This window comes from Physeter macrocephalus, chromosome 10 (assembly GCF_002837175.3).
Source record: "Physeter macrocephalus isolate SW-GA chromosome 10, ASM283717v5, whole genome shotgun sequence".
Classification (NCBI taxonomy): domain Eukaryota; kingdom Metazoa; phylum Chordata; class Mammalia; order Artiodactyla; family Physeteridae; genus Physeter; species Physeter macrocephalus.
The window spans coordinates 39,395,159-39,415,463 of NC_041223.1; the positions used below are offsets into that span (position 1 = coordinate 39,395,159).

Genomic DNA, 20,305 nt, shown 5'->3' on the forward strand with positions numbered 1-20,305 from the left:
GGAGGAGGAAACTGTCAAAATGTCCAACATAGCAGAAATTTGCAGTAAGATAAAGACTGAAAAGTATTCTTTGGAATATATAATATGGAGTCACTGATGATCTTTTGAGCAATTTTGGTGGAGCTCAATGGGTGGAAAACCAAATTACTATATTTTGAGGCCTTTGGTTGGAAGTCAGAAATTAGGGCTAGAAAGTATACATTGTATACTTTGTATACATTGTAGACTATTAGTTTAAAATCTTGTCTGAAAAAGGGAAAAGAGAGTGCATTTAGTTAGGAAAACAGCTGGGCAGAGTAAAAAGAATGGGAGCTGTGACATCAGGGAAACTGTACTTTGGTTCCTAATCTATCAAACAGAGATTTCACAGCCACTGTCTTTACAACTTTACAGGGTTACAGTATCTATAAAGGCAATAATACATGGAAAAATGCTAAAAACTAAGGCATACACAAATTCCATTGTTAAACACCTGAGAGATAAGGGAATTTATGTTCATAACACCTAAAGGATTTCATTTTGTTTAATTACCATGGAGATCAAACAATTTCCTTTTCAGTATAGATCTCTCATTTGTTATTTGTTTACTTGTATAATATTGCCCTACTTGTGTAATAATACCACTTTTAATTTTAAAACCTTGAACTAAATCCTTCTGCCTTTAAAGACCATATAATTTTATACAGTTCAGCTAAAAGTAAAAATCAATAACATTATTGTTATAGAGTTTTTCTTTCTAACTGTAAAGGGAGAAGTGTTCCTGCAGTGTAAGTTATTTCTTACACTTGTATTTTGCAAAGTGTTTTGCATAGAAGACTAGCCATAATTATTGATACATGAAAGAATTTTGAGGTTAAATAAGTCTGGGAAAACCTCTTGGAGTTCATCATAGATATGAACACATTATGAAAATCTGATAGTAAAAAACCTGCTGAACGTTTTTTCACCCAATGTTTCTCATATTTATTCAAGCATGGTATCTTTTCTGTAATATAATAGTGGTGTTCAGATGAACACACTTTGAAAAATGATGTCTTACACATTTACTTACTTAAAAGATTGGGGAAGCAATAGAGCAAAAATGATAGAATTTTTAAAATTAATAACAACATATATTTTAAAAAAGAAGAAAAACTAAATAAGAAAGACTGGAAGCAATGTTTGATTGTGTTGCAATTAGAACGATGAAGATATGCTAACATGAATAATAAATTTATGCCCAGGCATTGCTATCTCAAAATTTCCTTTTATTTTTTTTCTCATAAACAAGAAGACAAAAAATTCTACTGTAAATTCTTGGGGGAGGAAGCAATCATTTTCTTTTGGGATAAAAAATTTATTAAAATTATGCTGACGTGGAAAATTGAGTAATTGCTAGCAAGTGACATTGGTGTTAAATACTTCATAAGTATCCCTACAGATAGCCATGTAAATGCAGTAGGTCAACCATTGTTTCTATTATAAACTAGTGTTTGCTGATTAGTCACTAGGTATGTGTCATTATAATATGCTGAGAAGGATTATTACCACAAAGAAACTTACAATAAATCAAGAAAATTGAAATAATTTTTACTATGTAAGTCCAAGGGCATTTATTGAATGCCAACTAATCCAAATCCTGAAAAATGAAAAAAAATAACTAATATTGGTGGAGCAATTAATCAATCAAGAGGATTTATTCACATACATAATTTGATCTCATAAAATCTTGTGATTTAGGTTTCATTATTTTACCCAAGTTACAGGCAAGGAAGCTGAAATAAAGATGAAATGAATTCCCAGGTTACAAAATTCATAGGTGGGATGACCTAGCTTCTTTCAACATATCAATGACCACACTCGTATACTCAACTTGATTTCTAAGGCAGTGAGCAAATGACTTACAATGTCACAAGTTGTCTTCTTTGACTTCAAGGTAACATAAAATATAGTGTACCTTCCTTTTGCCAGTGTATCGCAGATATAGTTTACTGCCAAATTTAGAACCTCAAATATAATATTATCATTCTATTCTCAGAAAAATATAAATAGAGATGATGGGGGCAGTGGTGGAAAAAAAAATGTTGGAGTGGTGATACACCTATTTTGAACTGAATTGATTATCTAAGTAATCCTTAGATAAATCTGGATGATACTAATAACAAATCAGGGCAGTAGACCATGTGTTCCTTAGGGCAGGATTTTTGTTGGTTTATTTCATTCTTACTTGTGCCTAAAATAGTTCCTAGTACATAGTAAAAGCTCAGTAAATGTTTTTGAACGAACAAATGTAGTAAGAGTTTAGTTATTCCATCAAATGGACCTGGAAGCCTGTCTAATAATTTGTTAAAATGAGAAATTGAGCTCATGAGGGTTACTATAAATGTTAAAGTATTCTATTTAAAATGCTTAGTCTGGTTCTGGGCACAAAATAAACTTTTAGTGTGTTAGCTATAAATTATGCTAATAGGTTCATGAGACAATTTTTCAGAATTAAAATTTGGTACAGTTTTTCAAAATCTGAAAGAGATGAAATCATTGGCTTTCATTTAAGAAATTTTTATTTTGTGGAAAAAACTTTATTTTGTGGAAAAAAGATATAACCCTTTTCCTGCTTGACCTTTGAATGTGGACCGCTTCCGTACTAAAATCTTCTCTTTTTATTTATAATAATGACTTGAGTACTGTAGCCTTAAGTTTTTCTGGTGAAATGTATCTTCTAGAGATGAAATATTTCTTAGCCAATTCAATAGATCAAGCACAGCCCCATTAGTAGCTTCTGAATCAACCTGTGATAGGTACAATTTTTCTCAGCTGGCTTAAAGGAGAGATGCATGGTCTGTGAATCCTAGGAAAGTCCTCTCTATCCAGAGAAAAAGGAAGAATAATGATAGCTTCATTTAAAATTACTAAACACTACTTACGCATGAGTGTAAACAAAGAGCTAATAATTAGATATTTCATCTCCTTTAGATATTTCTTCAATGGTATGCATTTTAGACTCCTTCAAAAGACATAATTTTTAGTTTTTAGGTTTTTTTCAGAGAGATTTTCTTCTTTCTGTAATTTATGGGAATAAAAAATGCTTTTTTTTTGCCCTTTATATAAAATTGTCATTGAAAATTCTCCCTCCCAATTTCAACCCACTCTAAAAACTAATTGAGGAAGAGCTTTCAGTGTGGCAAAAGCAATTCACTAACCAAGACTCTATTACTTGCCATAGAGGAAGTTGATGATCTGATTCTTCTAAAATAAAAAACAACAACAAAAAACCCCACAGCTCCAGAGCTTTTTAGACACTTGCCTTTAAGAAGACAGCTCTATTAGAATGGTTTCTCTCTCCAGGCTAATTTGTGAGTTACTCTTATATTACAAAATTTACAAAGATTCAGTTTTCCCCCATGTTAATGTATTGCTTACTTTATATCTTTTTTGCTATTCTAAAATATAGCTTTATATTATCTATATTAATTATAATTAATTAATTATAGCTTTATTAATTACTTGAACCTATTCTCAATCTCCTTTTTTCTTTCTTCTATGAATAAACATGCTCTTATACTATTTGTAACACTCAATATATCGTACAGTTTTAAAAACAATGCTCTTAGCTAATTTTTGTTTTGTTTTTTGATTTAGTAGATTAACACAGTGATATTTATATATAGAAATATTTCTCAAGCCAGTGATGAAATGTTCCACACTTGGGGGATGCTTAAAAGAGGGTGTATATTTAATAACTGAATCATATTCCAGAGGAAAATATTTCAGATCTCTCTTGTGGACAAACATCAGGAATCTTCTCTTTTCTTTCATATGCTGTTCAAATTTAGCTCCCAATGACACAAAACATCTTAAAGGAAAATGAGACTGTTTATGTGGGTGTAGTGGAAATGAAAAGAAATAATATTAACTACTATCTCTTCTATTCTCACATCCCTGATTTCAGAACAGAATATCCTAGAGCTCCGGAACTGAGATTAATGTGACCAATACCTAACATGGCAAAAATAATGGTTCCTTTGGGGTCATGCCTCCCTACTTTAAAGAGGCGGATCCAAACTCAGACATTTTACTGTGCTCTCCTCCTCACAAACGTTCCACCACTTAATTGTGCCCTAGTCAAAGCCCTGAACTTTAAACTAAGGATTAAATCTCAGTGAGCCTACATCATAGCGGGGGCTCATTTCTTATTGTCTCATTTTTTCCTAAGACCCACTTAAAGGATCAGGATGTGATGGAGAGGTGTTTAGGGTAATATAGTAAATCTTAATAATTAAAACATGCTTGTGCCTGGTTGTGCTAATCAATTTAAAATGCTCTCCAATGCATTTTATATTCCAGGCCAAAACTACACAATAGTCACAGCTAAACATAGTATAATTTTCTCTTTTTCTTAGATGAAATGATCACAACATTAATAAGAAATCCCATGCACTGACTTTCCCATGTTTTACTTTCATATATCCCAAAGCAAGGTGATCACAATACAATTGTGAAAAATATCCTCTGTAGAGAAAAAAATGGAAGATTTCTGTTGATAATATGTTTTATTGAAGGGTCACAGAGTTAAAAGAGCTCTCTCTTTTTTGCAACCCCTTCCCAAATATTTTAGCAGCATCTTCGATGGGTCATCAGTGAGAATGTATTTAGTGTATGCATTACTCAAGAGAGCAACCCTCCATTGATACAGTTATCACTTGTTCATTATTATTGACTATGTGTGGACAATGAACAAGTGCAAAGGATACTACGGTGATAGTTGCAGTCCCTGCCTAGTGAACTTAACAATTTATTTGGGGAAGGCAAATGAGTAAATAATTACAGAGTATTGCAAATAATTACAATATACAGGGATAATAATTTACATTGGATAGGGAGAGTACAGATTAGGGGCATTTAACCCATCATGGAAAGAGGTCAAGAAAGTCTTCATAAGAGAGACAACAGCTGAGCTGTCTTAATAAATGAGTGTGGTACGGTGAAAGGTGATAAGAAGGGAAAGGACATCAGGTGAGAAAGGAAACTGGAGGGTGAAAATGATATATTTGAGGCTATAATGGAGGCAGAAACTGAGGAGGAAATGAACAAATGGAAGTACACTCAAGGTATACTTAGGAAATGTAATGAACAGGACTCTGAATAGGGGTGGCAAAGCATGGAGAAGAAAGTTGGATGGCTTCTAGCCTCCTGGTTGGAAATGTAGGTGAAAGGTAGTACCATTTACCAAGATAGAGTACTTGGCTACAGGAGAGAATAATAGATCATGATTCAATTTTGAATTTATTAAGTTTGAATTTCCTGTGGTATATACATTTTTCTTTAGAAAGTTAGATAGGTGGGTCAAGAGTGGAATTAGTCCATTTATCTCTTTATAGTCTTCTCCAACTTTTCAAAGGATATATGTCATATCTGGAACTGATATAATTTTCTATGTCCTTTGAAAGAGATGAACGTAGCATGGCATTTCAACCAAATCTACTTTCTAAGACTGTCAACAGAATTAAACTCGTCCATAATAATTCAGTCTCAATTAATAGGTAAGCCTTATAGACTAAATATTCTTGGGAGAGTGAAATGCTTAGCATGTACTAAATGCTGAGTCAACACTTGCTGAATGAATGATTGAATAGTTGAATAATTATGGTGTGATATCAGCACTATATTAAATTCTATATTTAAAAAAAGACTTCAAAGTAGTGTTTCTGATTAACCTCCTCTATCCTTCTACTACTTCTCTCTTAACTTACTTTAATCTCGTATACCTGGTCATGGTGCAAACAAAACATTTGCTGCTAAACAGTTTCATCAGCATCACTTTAATCCTTTTTGAGCATCAAGAAGTAGGATCCAAAGGGTCCCTCACCACACAGTTGAGGCAAAATATGATAGCTGTCTGGGAGGCATTGTGAGAACAGAATGGTCAAAACTAGGATGCTTGAATAACTAAAAAGAGTCCATAGAAATTTATTGTTAGTACAGCCTCAAGAAATTTAACAAAATAATTGGTGCCTAGAAAACTTATCACAATGCAAAGCCAATGAGGCTGAAAAAAATCATTTCTGTGTATAAATTTCACTGGGTTCATGTAACCAGGAAGCTGCATAACCACCATAGGCCCTGAAGAACTTTCCAAACACTGTCTCAGTATACTGCCAAAGTATTGCTGCTTTTAAATTTAAAGGATGCCATGAACAATATTTTCTACTTCTTATCTTTCAGACTGCATTTCTCTCTATTATAATATGAAGTAAATTTCTTCCAGAAATTTAGTTCCAATTGTTAGAGGCAATTCTTGCTTACCAAATGGTTTCTAGAAGACTAAAAACTAATTTTCAAAGCCTTAATTATATTTTATTTCTCTGATTTCCAACACTACATAAATAATGCTAACTCTCACATAAGTTTTCATTGTCTCTAAAAATATATTTGTGAACATTAGATAAATAATAATATATTATTGTTTCAACCAATAACTTTAAACAGTACATAGCCTCTATAGGAAAAAGAACTTTTTTTTTACTCAAATTCATATACAAATCAGAAAAGATTACCGTTTAGAGTTTTATAATGTATTTTATATATTTAACATTTATACTTTTCCATTCTAATTTTGATAATTAAAAGGTTAGAAAACTTCATGAAACATGTAGCTGAGTAATAATGGCTTGTAGTAAAATGTGGTACGATCTTTGAACTGATGCAGGCATTCCATAAAAGTCCTTATAATATTTCCTTGCTTCCTCCAAATGGATTGCTTATTCAATATGTATGGCACAAAGTTTAGATATTAATCTCCAAGTCAATTTAAAAGGTAAAGTGCCTGTTAGGTAGTTCTTTTGGCTAAGATATACATCTACAACAGAGCCATCTTCTGCTCTGTACTAAATATCTGTGTAAAGAAATATATCTGAAACAGACTCACAGGTCTTAAAAACAAAGTTTGTTAATCTGCCTTAGACCTAAAAACGTGCTTCCACAGCAGAAAATCTATCGGGAGTTGAGTAAACAGACTTACCAAAGAGCAATAAAACTAAGAGGAATTAACACTGCAACATTTCAGGTTGATTATCTACACTGTGTCTCCCTTTTCAATGATTTACTATTTAGATTTAAATTACTATTTAGTGTAAATATATTATTTTAGACCTGGATGAGATCTTAAAAATCACCTAATCTAACTTCTTACATTTACTTTCATTTTGGAAGAGGAGAACCAAACAAGTTAAATGGCCATGTCAAGTTTCCACAGTAAATGAGTGTCTGAATGAGAATTTGACCCAGCACTTAGGATATCTTTATCTACTGCTTGTTGCAGTGTACTAACGAAATAAGTAGTTTCTGATTGTATAGGTCAAAATTTAATTAATTTTGTCTGACGTTACTTTAAAAATTCCTTAATATATATAGATGTAGATAGGCTATTTACTTTATGTATATAATTTTAAACTGCTATGATTTTTATCATTCATGTGTCTAATATTTTAGAATATTTTGGCTCTTAATCTTTTTCCTTTTACTTTCTTTTTTTCATTTGTTGACTATGACCATTTATTCTTTTAAGTCTATGCATTCATTGTAAGGGTAGAAATGGGAAATACTGCATTGACATTTTGGTTTAATACAATTGAAAATATTTAGAAAATACAGAAAATACAAAAGCTATAATAGAAACAGAAAAAACTTAAATCTCCATAAGTAAAATGAACAAATATATTTATGTATGTATACACTTATTATATTGCTACTTACTATTGAAATGTATTCTGTGAATGTGGAGCCAGTTATCACTTCCATGAGAACATCAATGTTACAATGATTTGGTTTCCTTTATAAAAATAAAATATTCTTGTGTTTTATATAAAGTAGATTTCACATCACATACTTTACAGATCTCAATCACAAATATCTGAATATACTATTACTGTCATCTATATTGAAAAGTTGACACCCTATAATCAACATAAGCATGTTCTGTTTTTAGCTTTATCCATTTATGTCTCAGTAGATTGAAGGCTTTCTCTGATTTTAATTAAGCCATATCTGCTGAAATATGACATACACGATTAGATGGAACTCAGAATTGTAAAAAATAACCATAGTTTTTTTGTTAAATGAATGCTGTTAACAAATGTCATGGTTATCAAACAGTGGTTCTCAAATTTCAACATGTGTCAGATATACTTGGTGGGCTGGCCCATGCCTAGAGTTTATGATTCTGAAGGTCAGGGATGGAGCTAAGAGTTTACATTTTTAAGTTCCCAGGTGATGCTGCTGTTTGAGAACTACTGCCTTTACAGAATTCTCCTCCAGCAAACATTCTACACTTGTCCTTATGCTTATTGCAGCCTAAATATGGACCTTAGGAAATATATAGTCTTAGACCATGTATAAACAGACATTTACATGCACTTTATTCATTCATATATCTGCAGATATGTTTGCCTGTGAAGTTTCATCAGATTTTAAGCTGATATTATATACTCTCATAACCGAATGTATGAGATCATGAAATTAAGAATATAAAAGAGCTAAAGAATATTTAGGACTGACATTAGCAAGATGGTGATATAGGAATTTCCAATGTTCATTTCCTCCCAAGACACATCAATTTGAACAACTCTTTGTGCATGAAAATACCTTCACAAGAGTCAGGGATTCCAGGTGAGGTCTTCAAACACCTGAGTGAAGCAAAGAAATAAGTAAAGACACACTGAGGAGAGTAGGAAAAATAGATCCGCATTCCCGCCATTCCCCTTCCCCAAGTCCAGGCAGCCCAGCTCAGAAAAAGACACCATCCTCATGGGAGAAGGAGAGTGAAGTGAGCACCCAACTTCACCACAGACCTCAGAGCTAGTCTGAATACTAAATGGGATTTAGCCAGATGAAGAAGGAGGAAGAACGTTCTAGACAGAGAGATAAACTTTTAAGACATCCCAGAAGAAAAAGAGACCTTAAGATGGTTTTTAGAAATACAATACTTCAGTATAACTTGAACATAGAGTACAAAATAGTACAGAAGAGGGTGATGAGATATGCAACAATTAGATTCATCAGTAGCCTTATAGAGCAGGCAGAGGAAGCTGGAGTTAATAAAGGCAGTACGTGATTTACATTGAGATGTGATATCTGAAATAACCAGAGAGGCATCCTAGAAAAGCTCTCTGGCTTCAGAATTGAAAGAACAATGGAAAAAAGCCTGTGTTTGCATGACCAGTTTCTCTCCAAAGAGAAACAGTGGTGGATTGGATTAAAGTATTGTATTGTTTCCTAGGGCTGTGGTAACTTTGTCAGAAAATGAGTGGCTTAAAATAGAAAATTATTCTCTCACAGTTCCTTAGACCAGAAGTCCAAAATCAAGGTTTAGGCAGGACTATGTTCTCTTTGAGGGTTCTGGAAGAGAATCTGTTCCATGCCTTTCTCTCAGCTTCTGGTCTTGCTGGAAATTCTTGGTGTTCCTTGGCTTCTAGGTGAATCATTCCAATCTCTGCCTTTGTCATCACATGGTATTGTCCCTGTATCTTCACATCATCTTCCCTCTATGCATGTCCATTTCTGTGTCTCTTCTCAGCCTTTTATAGGGACACCAGTCATACTGGGTTAGGGCCCAGCCTAATGACTTCATGTAACCTAATTATATCTGCAAAGACCCTAAGGTCACATTTATGTGGTACTGAGTATTAGGACTGCAACATTTCTTATAGGGGGATACATTAAAACCATAGCACAGAATACAGGAGAACAGCAGAATAATTAGACAGTTGTTAGAGGACTGCAATTGAAATTAAACTTGGAAATAAGTATATATGGGAGGGCACATGAAGAACCAGCTCTGAAACCCAAATTTCATTATTGAACAGCTTTGTGGGAATAGATAGTTATCCAGTATCTATCACAACCTGATTGTAGGAATTAGCAGAACTTTTAAGTCAAGATTTTCTTAACCTGGTTGGGTTTGAAGAGCATAATTGAACATCCTTATATTTGTACACAATTTGTGTGTGTATGTGTGTGTGTATGTTCTCTTATTGAACTGTGCTTGGTCCATGTTGAGAGCAGTAGGTAGAGTCCTATGAAAACTGTTACATAATTAGGGTAGGGATATTGTTGAAGATGTTATCTGCTACATTATACTGCATTATAGTTTTTTTTTTTTCTGAGAACCCATAAAACAAATTTATCTCAGGTAATATTACCAAGAATTGTTGTGCTTCTCTTAAACAACTTATTTGCTTACAACTTAAAACAGTGTGAATTGTATAACTGATTGCACATTTTATCTTTGTCTGGATACCAGAAAGCTGAGAGGTGAATAGTCATGTCAAGTCAAAGAAAGCCTGTAGTAATTTTAACATTTTTTTTGTGTTCTAATGTAATTTCTGAATTCACATATTCTCCTGCATTCATTGACTCAACTTCTCCATTTATTTACCTTCTCTTGTTTTCATGAATTATTTCATTTATTTATCTAATGAACAAACAATAATTGAGTGCCTATCTCATAACCATGTATTGAACCAGCTCTCTGGATTCAGTGATGGATAAACATGATCTCTGTTCTCAAATATCTCACAGTCTAGAAGGGAAGGTATTCACTTAAGTTAATATTTACAGTATATTGTGAATAAGATATCAAAAAACAATGATCAAGATATCAAAAAAAAATGTTGGCACATAAAGGGGAAAAGTTGTCCAACCATATCAGAAAATGCTTTCTGAGGAAGAGATAGCTGAGCCCTAAATAGAAATTAGCCAAATAAAAAGTGAAGGGAAGGAAACTCTGATTAAAAAAAAAGAATCAAGGAATAAAAATCTCTACATAAATGGTGAGATATTCTATGTTTGTGAAGTAGAAGATTCAACATTAAGATGTCAGTTCTTCCCAACTTGATCTATAGATACAATGTAATTTCCATCAAAATCTCAGCAAGTTATTTTGTGGATGTTGACTAAGTGATTCTAAAGTTTACATGGATTGGGAAAACACCCGGAATAGCCAACACAAAACTGAAAAAAAAAAAAGAACAAAGCTGAAGGACTGACACTACCCAACTTCAACACTTACTATAACCTGCTACAGTATTATTACTATTTCTTTCTCTACCTTAAGTAGTTTCGTTGTGTGCATAGGCTGGCAGTGCTCATCTGAAGACTTGAGGGAGCCTTCCACAAATTTTCCAAACTTTTTTAAATCTTTTTTTCTCCCTCTTTCTGATCTCTTTAGCTTCCTACTTTATATTACTCTGACCACTGATCTCTCGCTGTCTTGGTCTCTCAAGACTCCCAGTTCGATCTCATCAAATCAGCTCTATTCCTGCACTAACAGCCTGCAGTTCTCTCAAGGCATTAAGCTGGGATAATCATAGAGCACACCTCATTTGTTTTTCATTACTTAAAAATCACTATCCTTTATTGTCTGATGTCCAATATCTTTAAAACCATGTTTTATATAGTTTTTTCTATTTCCTAGAGTTTCAAGTGTGAAAACTAATCAGGTGCTTGCTATTTTATTTAGCTAAAAGTGAAAGTCACTAGGACACTTTTGACAATGAAGAGGATGGTATAAATGTTTATCTTATTACAGTAGAGTATGTTATGTACATCCTTTCCAGAAGCCAAATGAATAGGAATTTAAAAAGAAGAAAGTGATCAACATAGTTACATATGTTCATTGATACTGGAAAGTAAGGGGGAATTAGTTAGTGACCAGAGATGCCTGATAAATATAATGTTGAGAATAGAAGCTAGATGATAGTGAATTAATGATTAAATAGGAGTCAATAAATGGAAAAAACAAATAAAGGTAACATTCTTAAGAAGTTTAGTAGAGCAGTTATGGAAAGGTATTGGATGTTATTAATCTAGGAAATCAGAATCAAAGAAAGGCGCTTTGTTTACTGTTAAAATATTTGTTGAGATAAAAAAGAAAGAAAATTAAAATTTACTGTGGATAGGGGCAGATGTTGGCAAACTATGGCCTGCAGACTGGCCACCAGCTTCTGTAAGTAAAGCTTTATTGGAACACAGCCATTTCTATTCATTCACATAATGCTTATGGCTGCTCTGTGCTACAACAACAGAGCTGAATAATTGCGACACAGATCATATGGCTCCAAAGTCAAAAAATATATATATCTGAACTTCCACAGAAAATTTTCCAACCCCTGAACTAGGAATCCAATATGCAATATAAGCATATGGTATATTTTGGGTCATCAAGAATTCCAGATTCAGCAGCAGTCGCTATTTAATATATTATACTGGGACAGATAACATATTGATAATGTTAATGGAAATGAAAGCAGTAGTCTTGAATTTTTCATCTTGGATAATGAAAGGCTAAAAATAATTCTCAAAATAAAATTGTATGTTCCATCTTAACATTAGATTAAACAGTTAACATTGCACACAAGTTTGTGAGCAAATTTTTTAATGGTGCAATGAAATTAAACTGTTATTGTTTTAAATGATTTTTCAATTAGTAACTTGGCTTGGACATTAAATTACATATCCTGTAAAAATTTCAATAAAGAAAGATAGTTGGGGTCTATAGTGTTTGATTTTCAAATATATAATATTCTACCATATACAATGTTGATCCAATAACAATGGAATGACTCAGTTTTTAATAATTTTTAAACTTTTTCTAGGCAAAGAAGTCAAGCCCAAGTCTCCACGTATGTTATACATGCCAAAAACAAAAAACAAATCTTAAATGCCTGCTTTACTCATCCTCTGATTCTATTGTTGAGTGTTTTGCATAAAGTCAAAGGCTTAACTATTTTGTGCAGATAATGTGCTGGTTATCTTACTTGTGTTTCTGAGAATTTGCTATGCTGATATTTTCCTTTATACTTCATTCACTGGGTATGATTTCATTAACTTCTCATTAAAAATCTTAGTTCATGTTTCCAATTTTTCTCAAAAATTCTTATTGTGATTGATAATGAGGAACCTTTACTTGTGTGTGTATTAATCGCTGCAATCATAAGAAGAAAATTAATATGGAAGATTAAAGAACAATAATATGTAAAAGAAATATGCATGAGTACAGGAAATAAATATTTTAATATAATCGTTATTACTAATGTTTACTTGTTTTTAGAGCCACAAGTAAAAAAAGAAGATAAGCCAGGTATGTACATTTCATTCCATATTTATAATGAATAGCATACTTTTTTGCAAATGTGTTCTAGTGCAAATATACTAAAATTTTATTCTTGAACAACTTTTTAAAATAAAACAAATGTAACATATGTTTAGCTATACTACCTGTTCCTAGAAAAAAACCCTATTTACAAAGTGAAACCGCTGAGAAATTTATATAGTTCAGAAGAAACAAATGACTGACTATTTTTCGCTGATTACTGTAGAACACAGACATCCTGTCAGAAAAAAAACTGCCCACACTCTTCTATTTTTTGGGGGCTCCTGAGTCAGATGAACATTTCTGAGGGCTATAGCAGGCAGCAAACAGTTTTTTAAAAGAAAACACAGCAATGATTTTCAAAACAGTTAAAATTTTGATTCATGTCTCCCAACTGTATTGGTGTTATGGGGCTGCTGTAATAAAATACCAGAAACTAGGTAGCTAAACACAACAGAAATTTATTCTCTCACAGTTCTGGAAACTAGACATTCGAAATCAAAGTGTCAGCAGGGCATGTTTCCCTTGTAAGGTGTAGGGAAGGATCCTTCCTTGCCTCTTTTGGCTTCTGGTGTTTGTGAGCAATCCTTGGTGTTCCTAGGCTTGAAGAGGCATCTCTCTAATCTCAGCCTCTGTCATCACATGAACCTCTTCTCCCATTGTCTTTATCTCTGTATCTTTTCTCTTCTTCTTTAAGGATACCAGTCCTACTGGATTAAGGATCCTCTCTACCCCCATATAACCACACCTTAACTAATTATTATAGCTTAAAACAACAAAAATTGATTTTTTCACAATTCTAGAGGATGGAAGTCCAAAGTCAAGATAGAAGCAGAGCCACACTCCCTTTGAAACCTGTAGAGGACAATGTTTCCTTATCTCTTCTAGCTTCTGGTGTTTGTCAGCAGTCCTTGGTGTTCCTTGGCTTGTAGTTGGCTCACTCCAATCTCTGCCTCCATCATTACACAGCCATCTTCTCTGGTGTGTCTCTATCTGTGTCTTTTTTCTTCTTCTTATAAGGACACCAGTCAGATTGGATTAAGGGCCCACCCTACTCCAGTGTGGCCTCATTTTACCTTAAATAAACACATCTGCAAATAATCCTATTTCCAAATAAGGTCACATTCTGAGTTATTTTCTATTAGGACTTCAAATATCTTTTTGTGGCACACAATTCAAGCCATAACACGGTCTAAATTTCTGAATCACAATTACATATATTTAAGAAAAGCTCTTCCAACTCCTATCATCAAGTCATTTATCTTATGTGGACATTAGGACTATTCTCCACGACAATAATCTTGAGAAAACAGAAAATTCAGGTTGAAATCCATTAGCAGTAGCAATAACTTAGTGACAGACAAGTACATATCATGATTTTAACTACTGTGTGTTCAATAGTCCAGTACTGACAAGCCAGTAGGAAACTAAAATAATTTTTACTACAATTCTGCTTTTTCAAATTATGGTAAATGAAATAAAATTGTGTCCAAAAATGAATTTGTGCTCTAGTTTATTTTTTCAGATTTAAAAATTTCTATCTTTTGTTTTCACCTTCAGAGTCACAAGTTAAAAAGGAAGCAAAACCAGGTAATAATATTTTTATTCTTAGTTACAGAGCTAATGTTGCTGTTATTTTAGTACTAAAAAAGGCATACTACCTACCACTGGGGAGTTAACACAGAGTCTCCCAGATCCTCATTATTTTCCCTACTCCATTGCTCAATATGGTTTCACACTACTGGATTAGGTGAGAATGGGGATATTCCATAGGCAAAAACATCTAGAATATGGCTTTAAATGAACCTCAGCAGAGACTCCAGGTTTCAGGAGACATTTCTTGGAGTTCTTCAAAGCCTACTATAGTCATTTTTAATCTGTGGGTTTATTTCTGATAACACACCAGAGTTATAAAATCATGAAATCATAGGCTACTGAGATTTGAAGGGAAAGAGGACAAGAACTTACCAAGCATATGCTAGAGCTGAGAAATAGCGTAAGATTCCATTTTCATCCCATCACTAGGAGAGACATGCAACATGACAGTTATTACCCATGTTTCATATCTGTGGAAACAGTTCAATAGACCAAGTTTAGAAAGTTATTTTTCCAAGATTTTCACGTTAATAAATATTGGAGCTAGAATTGTGCCCAGGTCTGGTTTACTCAAAACCCTGGGTGATGTCACTAAGAGATTGTCCCAGACTAACAATCATTTTATTAAGAGGCAACATTGATCTAAAATAAGGGCAATCTTTCCAAGTTTACACTGCTATTTAATGTGTAAGTCCTAGTTCTGGTACCAACTAATTACTCACCTGAGGCAAGTCAACAAAACCCTCAGGCTCTATGGATGCTATTTCTTCATTATAAAAACTTATGTAGCAGGATTCTTAAATAAAAACAAATTCAAGTATCCAAGTCTAGATGTATATGCAATACTTATTCCTTTAATTCTTACCAGAGCTTACCTGACAACTGATCATAAGCTTGAGTCTAGTTTTTCTTGTAAATAATGTATCTTTTTAATGTATCAAGGCTTAAAAATGCCTACTATCTTATTATTTGTTTTCCTGAGTACATTTATTTGCTGCAGATGAGTATGTGTTACCAGATATGAATACTTTGCATTTTACCTCTTTTTTTTAAAAATCAGAAACCCAATACCATTTAAAACTTCTAATTAGGGCTAGTAATATTTAAAACTTTCAGTTATTATTATTAAATAACTACAATTTTGCATGTGATTTAATTGAAATTTTTATAATTATGAATGTTTATTTTCTAGCTTCATCCGAAAAAGCTCAAATACACAGTATGTATCTTAATTTTATCTATAAAGTTGATATAGAATTTTTACAAAAAACTTAAATATCTTTAATAATACATATTTGCAATCTGTGCCTCAGTATGTATACTTTATTACAGCCTATGCTTTGGAAATTATAGGTGCTTAAATGTAAATAAGAATTCTTTGTATATTGTTTTCATGCAACCAAAACCTTTAAGTTTTTTATTTAAACTACATGAAATGACATGAAAATTAAGGAACAGTTTTTCTCCATGGACACATTTGTTAAAATCTATCCATTTTTTTCTACTAAACAAATCACTGGACCACGTCACAGAGAAAATTCACCATATGTTAATTTATAAAGCTTCTAAATATCTGAAAAGATTTTCTTTTTATTATTTTCAGAACAAGACATAGTGAAACCAGAAAAGACTGTTTCTCATGGTAAACCAGGTATTTTGCAGGTGTTGTTTGTACAATAGTATCAAATTGTCTCTCAATGTTCTAGCTTTAACAGGATGATGAGCTTAGAGTCAAATCTAAAGTTATTAGGGATGATTCACAGTTCATGCTGAGAACTTGATCTGCCAGATATAACTACATAGCTGATTCCTTCCCATCAGAGACTTAGCTTAGCACAAAGACCATCTTTGCCAGCATTCAGATGATTGGTCTCTATATTTCGTTTTGTTTTGTTCTGTTTGGGGTAAGACATCACTAGAAAACTTGTAATTCGGAATGGCTCATTCAAACATGATCATCTTGAATGCCAAAAATCCCAAGAAAAGGAAATCAATATTTCCTCCTGCTTCCCTTCATCCTTACTTCTTTCTTTCATCTTCTTATTCCTGGTCCTACATTTTGTAGAAAGTAGAGATGTAAGCCAATGGGCTTTGCTCATAAGGAGAAATAGAGAAATTACCAAGACTAGCTTAATAATTAGTTTTTATTTAAGAATAGAAACTTTATTTAAATTTTAATTTAAGCCAATTAAATATGAATTTAAATTTGAGGTTGTCTCAAGCCCCAGTTGTTCTGTAGAATATTGTCCTTTATTGTTTCCCTGATGTTGTGAATATAGTTAGGCCAGAATCTTTACAAAGGTAAAAGCATACTTTCTTTAAATGTATCTTAGGAAACTTTTTGCTTATATTTTTAAAATTTTACTTTATACAATCTATTTTCAATGGATTTGAGTCAGTATGATTTTACTTGTTTATGCTTTAAAGAATATGAGACACCAACAACAGAAACCATAGAAATAAATAAAGCAGAACCAGACTATGGGGAGGTGAGAAAAGCAGTCTGTACTGACATAAGCAAAACCTTAGAAACAACTTTTAGAACCTCCTGATATAATGAATAGTAAACCCTGTTACTTTCTTTTCTGTCCTAAATATCAACCATTTTTGAGGTGAAATACTGAGAGAAGGAGAGAGTTTAGTCTCTGAGTGTATAACAAAGGCATTGCCCTCTAGCCACAACTTTCTTTTATTTCAGTGATCACATTCATACTCTAAATTCTGTTTCCCAGTGAAACTTTCTAATTAGGATATTTGTCTAACTTATTCATTCTCACTGTTCAATACTTGAAAAGTTTAATTTTATATAGAATCATTTTATTAATCCCTCTACTTTGACCCAAATCTATTTGACTATGTCTACAAAAACATACAGCACAGAAGACATCCCATAAATGCACCACCTTTGCCCTTCCCCAGCTTTGCAACATAAAAACTTGGGTTCCCAGGCTAATCCTGGGTTCTCAGGGAGGTATCTTGCTCAAGAAAGATAAAAAATTGTTTCTTCCTATTCTTATTCAATAATGAAAAGGGAATACATGTTTTATGTGTACTTCAGTGTAGATAAATACAGTGAAATACAGTGAAGGCAAAGGATAGAGTATACTTTGGTTAGAGGCTAGGGGACCATTTGAATTAGGAAAACTTTTATGGCAAGAAAGCTGCAAAGGACATATGCAGCTGGACAGATTTTTTTTGTGCTCCTATCCAATTTGAATAAAAGATATCACTTGCTGTTTTATTGAGAAAACAGCTAAGTTTGTCTCAGTATTGGTGTTATTTCAAAGAAAATATAAAACATCAAGGTTGAAATGTGTCACTGTTTTGTACTGATACATTTAAAATTTCCACTTGTGTTAATATTTTTTCTTATCACAGATGAAAAAGTTGTCAAGCAGGCAAAAACTATCACAATAGAAAAAACAGGTAAATGAGCTATTTTAGATTTTTCTTCTATGTATCGGTTTTATGTCATGTTGGCACACACCCACACGTGCGCAAACACAGACACACACATCTTTACTGAAGTATGTGCGCTCTTAGTGCCATAAATTCTAAGATTCTTGATTCTTGTAAATAACTAAAAGTTATACTCAATAAAAATTACCAGTGGAAAACTAGAGTGACGTACTTTAATTTTTTAAAGTGTGATTGACCTAAGCTTACAGATAATTCACAAGGAAATTTATGTCATGCATTGATTATCATGTAGTATTTTTAGGTGTTTAATCTCATTTTCAAAACACATTTCCTCAAATTTTAAAATCACGGAAATCTGAAACTGTCTGCTAGAAGTTCATGTATTAGATGGAATAATTTCCATTTATGAAAGTTCCACAGAGACTTATATGATTGTGTAAATTTTTAAAATCTGCCATGAAGAATGATCAATAGAACATATAATATCAAAGCAAAAATATCAAACCATCATTTCATGTGAGGAAAAAAAAAAGGAGTGTACACACTCTTGAAATTCTGAAGTTCTTTCCTAAAAGGATGAACAAAATTAAGTCTCCATCTCAGCTGACATCTTGAAACACTGTATCTCCTCCATTTGATCCCAAGATGGAAATCCTACCTACCTCCACCATGAATGGAGTCCCATTTCTTACTAAAAATCATTCCAAAGGAAAAGGCCTGTGAAGTAATTTCTTTCTTTTAACTGAGATAATCATGATAATCGGGATTTGAATACCATTCTCAGAGGAAAATATAATAGATTTCAGGAGATAACTAATTATTTATAGAAACTATAGACTATATTTCATGAGAAAGAAACCCTATTTTCACATTACCCCATACAACCATTGTACTCTATTCCAGTCATTGCCTTAGCTCATAATTTTAGTTAACATTCCTCTAATTTGCACCCTAAAGTGTTAAGCATCTCACTTAGTTATATGGGTATTTGGAGATTATGAAGAAACTAGCCCAATGTATTTGTGTCCCAAATATATAGATTGTTTCAAATTTTACATAAAATTTTGTGCGTCTTAGTTTTTCAATAAGCAGTGTGTTTAATGTATTTGCTGACCGTGAAATAATAGTGTTCAGAGAGAATGGATTAAGCTTAAGATAAGATGAGAACTTAAAATGAAGAAGGAATAAATACAAATGCTAAAGAATTATTTTTTTCCATGGTTTGTATTCATCACATGCCATTTTCTTTCTTTCATTCTCCATAGTCAAACCCAAACCAACAAGTAAGAGGCGAAAATAAAATCTGAAAAGTATCGCTTGGCCATTTTAACTTTAACAATTTGCCCGGGTTTTTTTCCCAATTGTTATTTTTAGCATTGCCCAAGGCTAAAGTACCTCTACAGGTGATAAATTAACCTTATTGCTACAGCTTTGATTTAACATCTTTATCTTTCACTACTAATTAATAATTCAGTATAATTATACAGAAGAAATCTTTGGAAGTTGTATCACTATTATTAATACTAAAAGAGTGAGTCCATACAGGCTATAAAATAACACTAAGAAGTTGGGGTAAATGGGCAATCTTTTAAACATACATAATGAATAACAAAGGAAAATTAAATGATATACAATTTTTGGTGTTATGAACCACATACTGTTTTTAATTTGTTTCCTATAAGCAGCATTAATTATATGGTAGGTGGTTTTTGGTATTAATGTTATTCATAATTTTATGAATTATAAACGTTTTGGGGCTTCCCTGGTGGCGCAGTTGTTGAGAGCCCGCCTGCCGATGCAGGGGACACGGGTTCGTGCCCCGGTCCGGGAAGATCCCACATGCCGCGGAGCGGCTGGGCCCGTGAGCCATGGCCGCTGAGCCTGCGCGTCCGGAGCCTGTGCTCCGCAACGGGAGAGGCCGCAACAGTGAGAGGCCCGCATACTGCAAAAACAAAAACAAAAACAATAAACGTTTTGCCATTTGTTTATTGAAATCATGGAATTTTCTCATGAATATAGATTTTTAAAGATTGTCCATTTTATTGTTCAGGAGTCATACAGATGTTACTGGTGTAGAGAGTTTAAAAGGTGACTATTGGGCTCAGAAAAGTGTGAATATTTGCCCATTGTTGCAGGTAGTAAATATGTCCAAAATTGTGTCAA

At 33.0% G+C, this 20,305-nt stretch overlaps 1 protein-coding gene across 1 annotated transcript in view; it reads left to right on the plus strand.

Moving 5' to 3' along the window:
* TRDN (triadin) overlaps positions 1-20,305 on the plus strand; it is a 366,265-nt gene that overhangs the window by 321,785 nt on the left and 24,175 nt on the right. Inside the window, exons 25-31 of the mRNA XM_055087525.1 lie at positions 12,630-12,656; positions 13,085-13,114; positions 14,687-14,716; positions 15,915-15,941; positions 16,326-16,373; positions 18,101-18,148; positions 19,408-19,425. Coding sequence (XP_054943500.1) covers positions 12,630-12,656; positions 13,085-13,114; positions 14,687-14,716; positions 15,915-15,941; positions 16,326-16,373; positions 18,101-18,148; positions 19,408-19,425 — 228 coding nt within the window. The remainder of the gene's footprint in view (positions 1-12,629; positions 12,657-13,084; positions 13,115-14,686; positions 14,717-15,914; positions 15,942-16,325; positions 16,374-18,100; positions 18,149-19,407; positions 19,426-20,305) is intronic.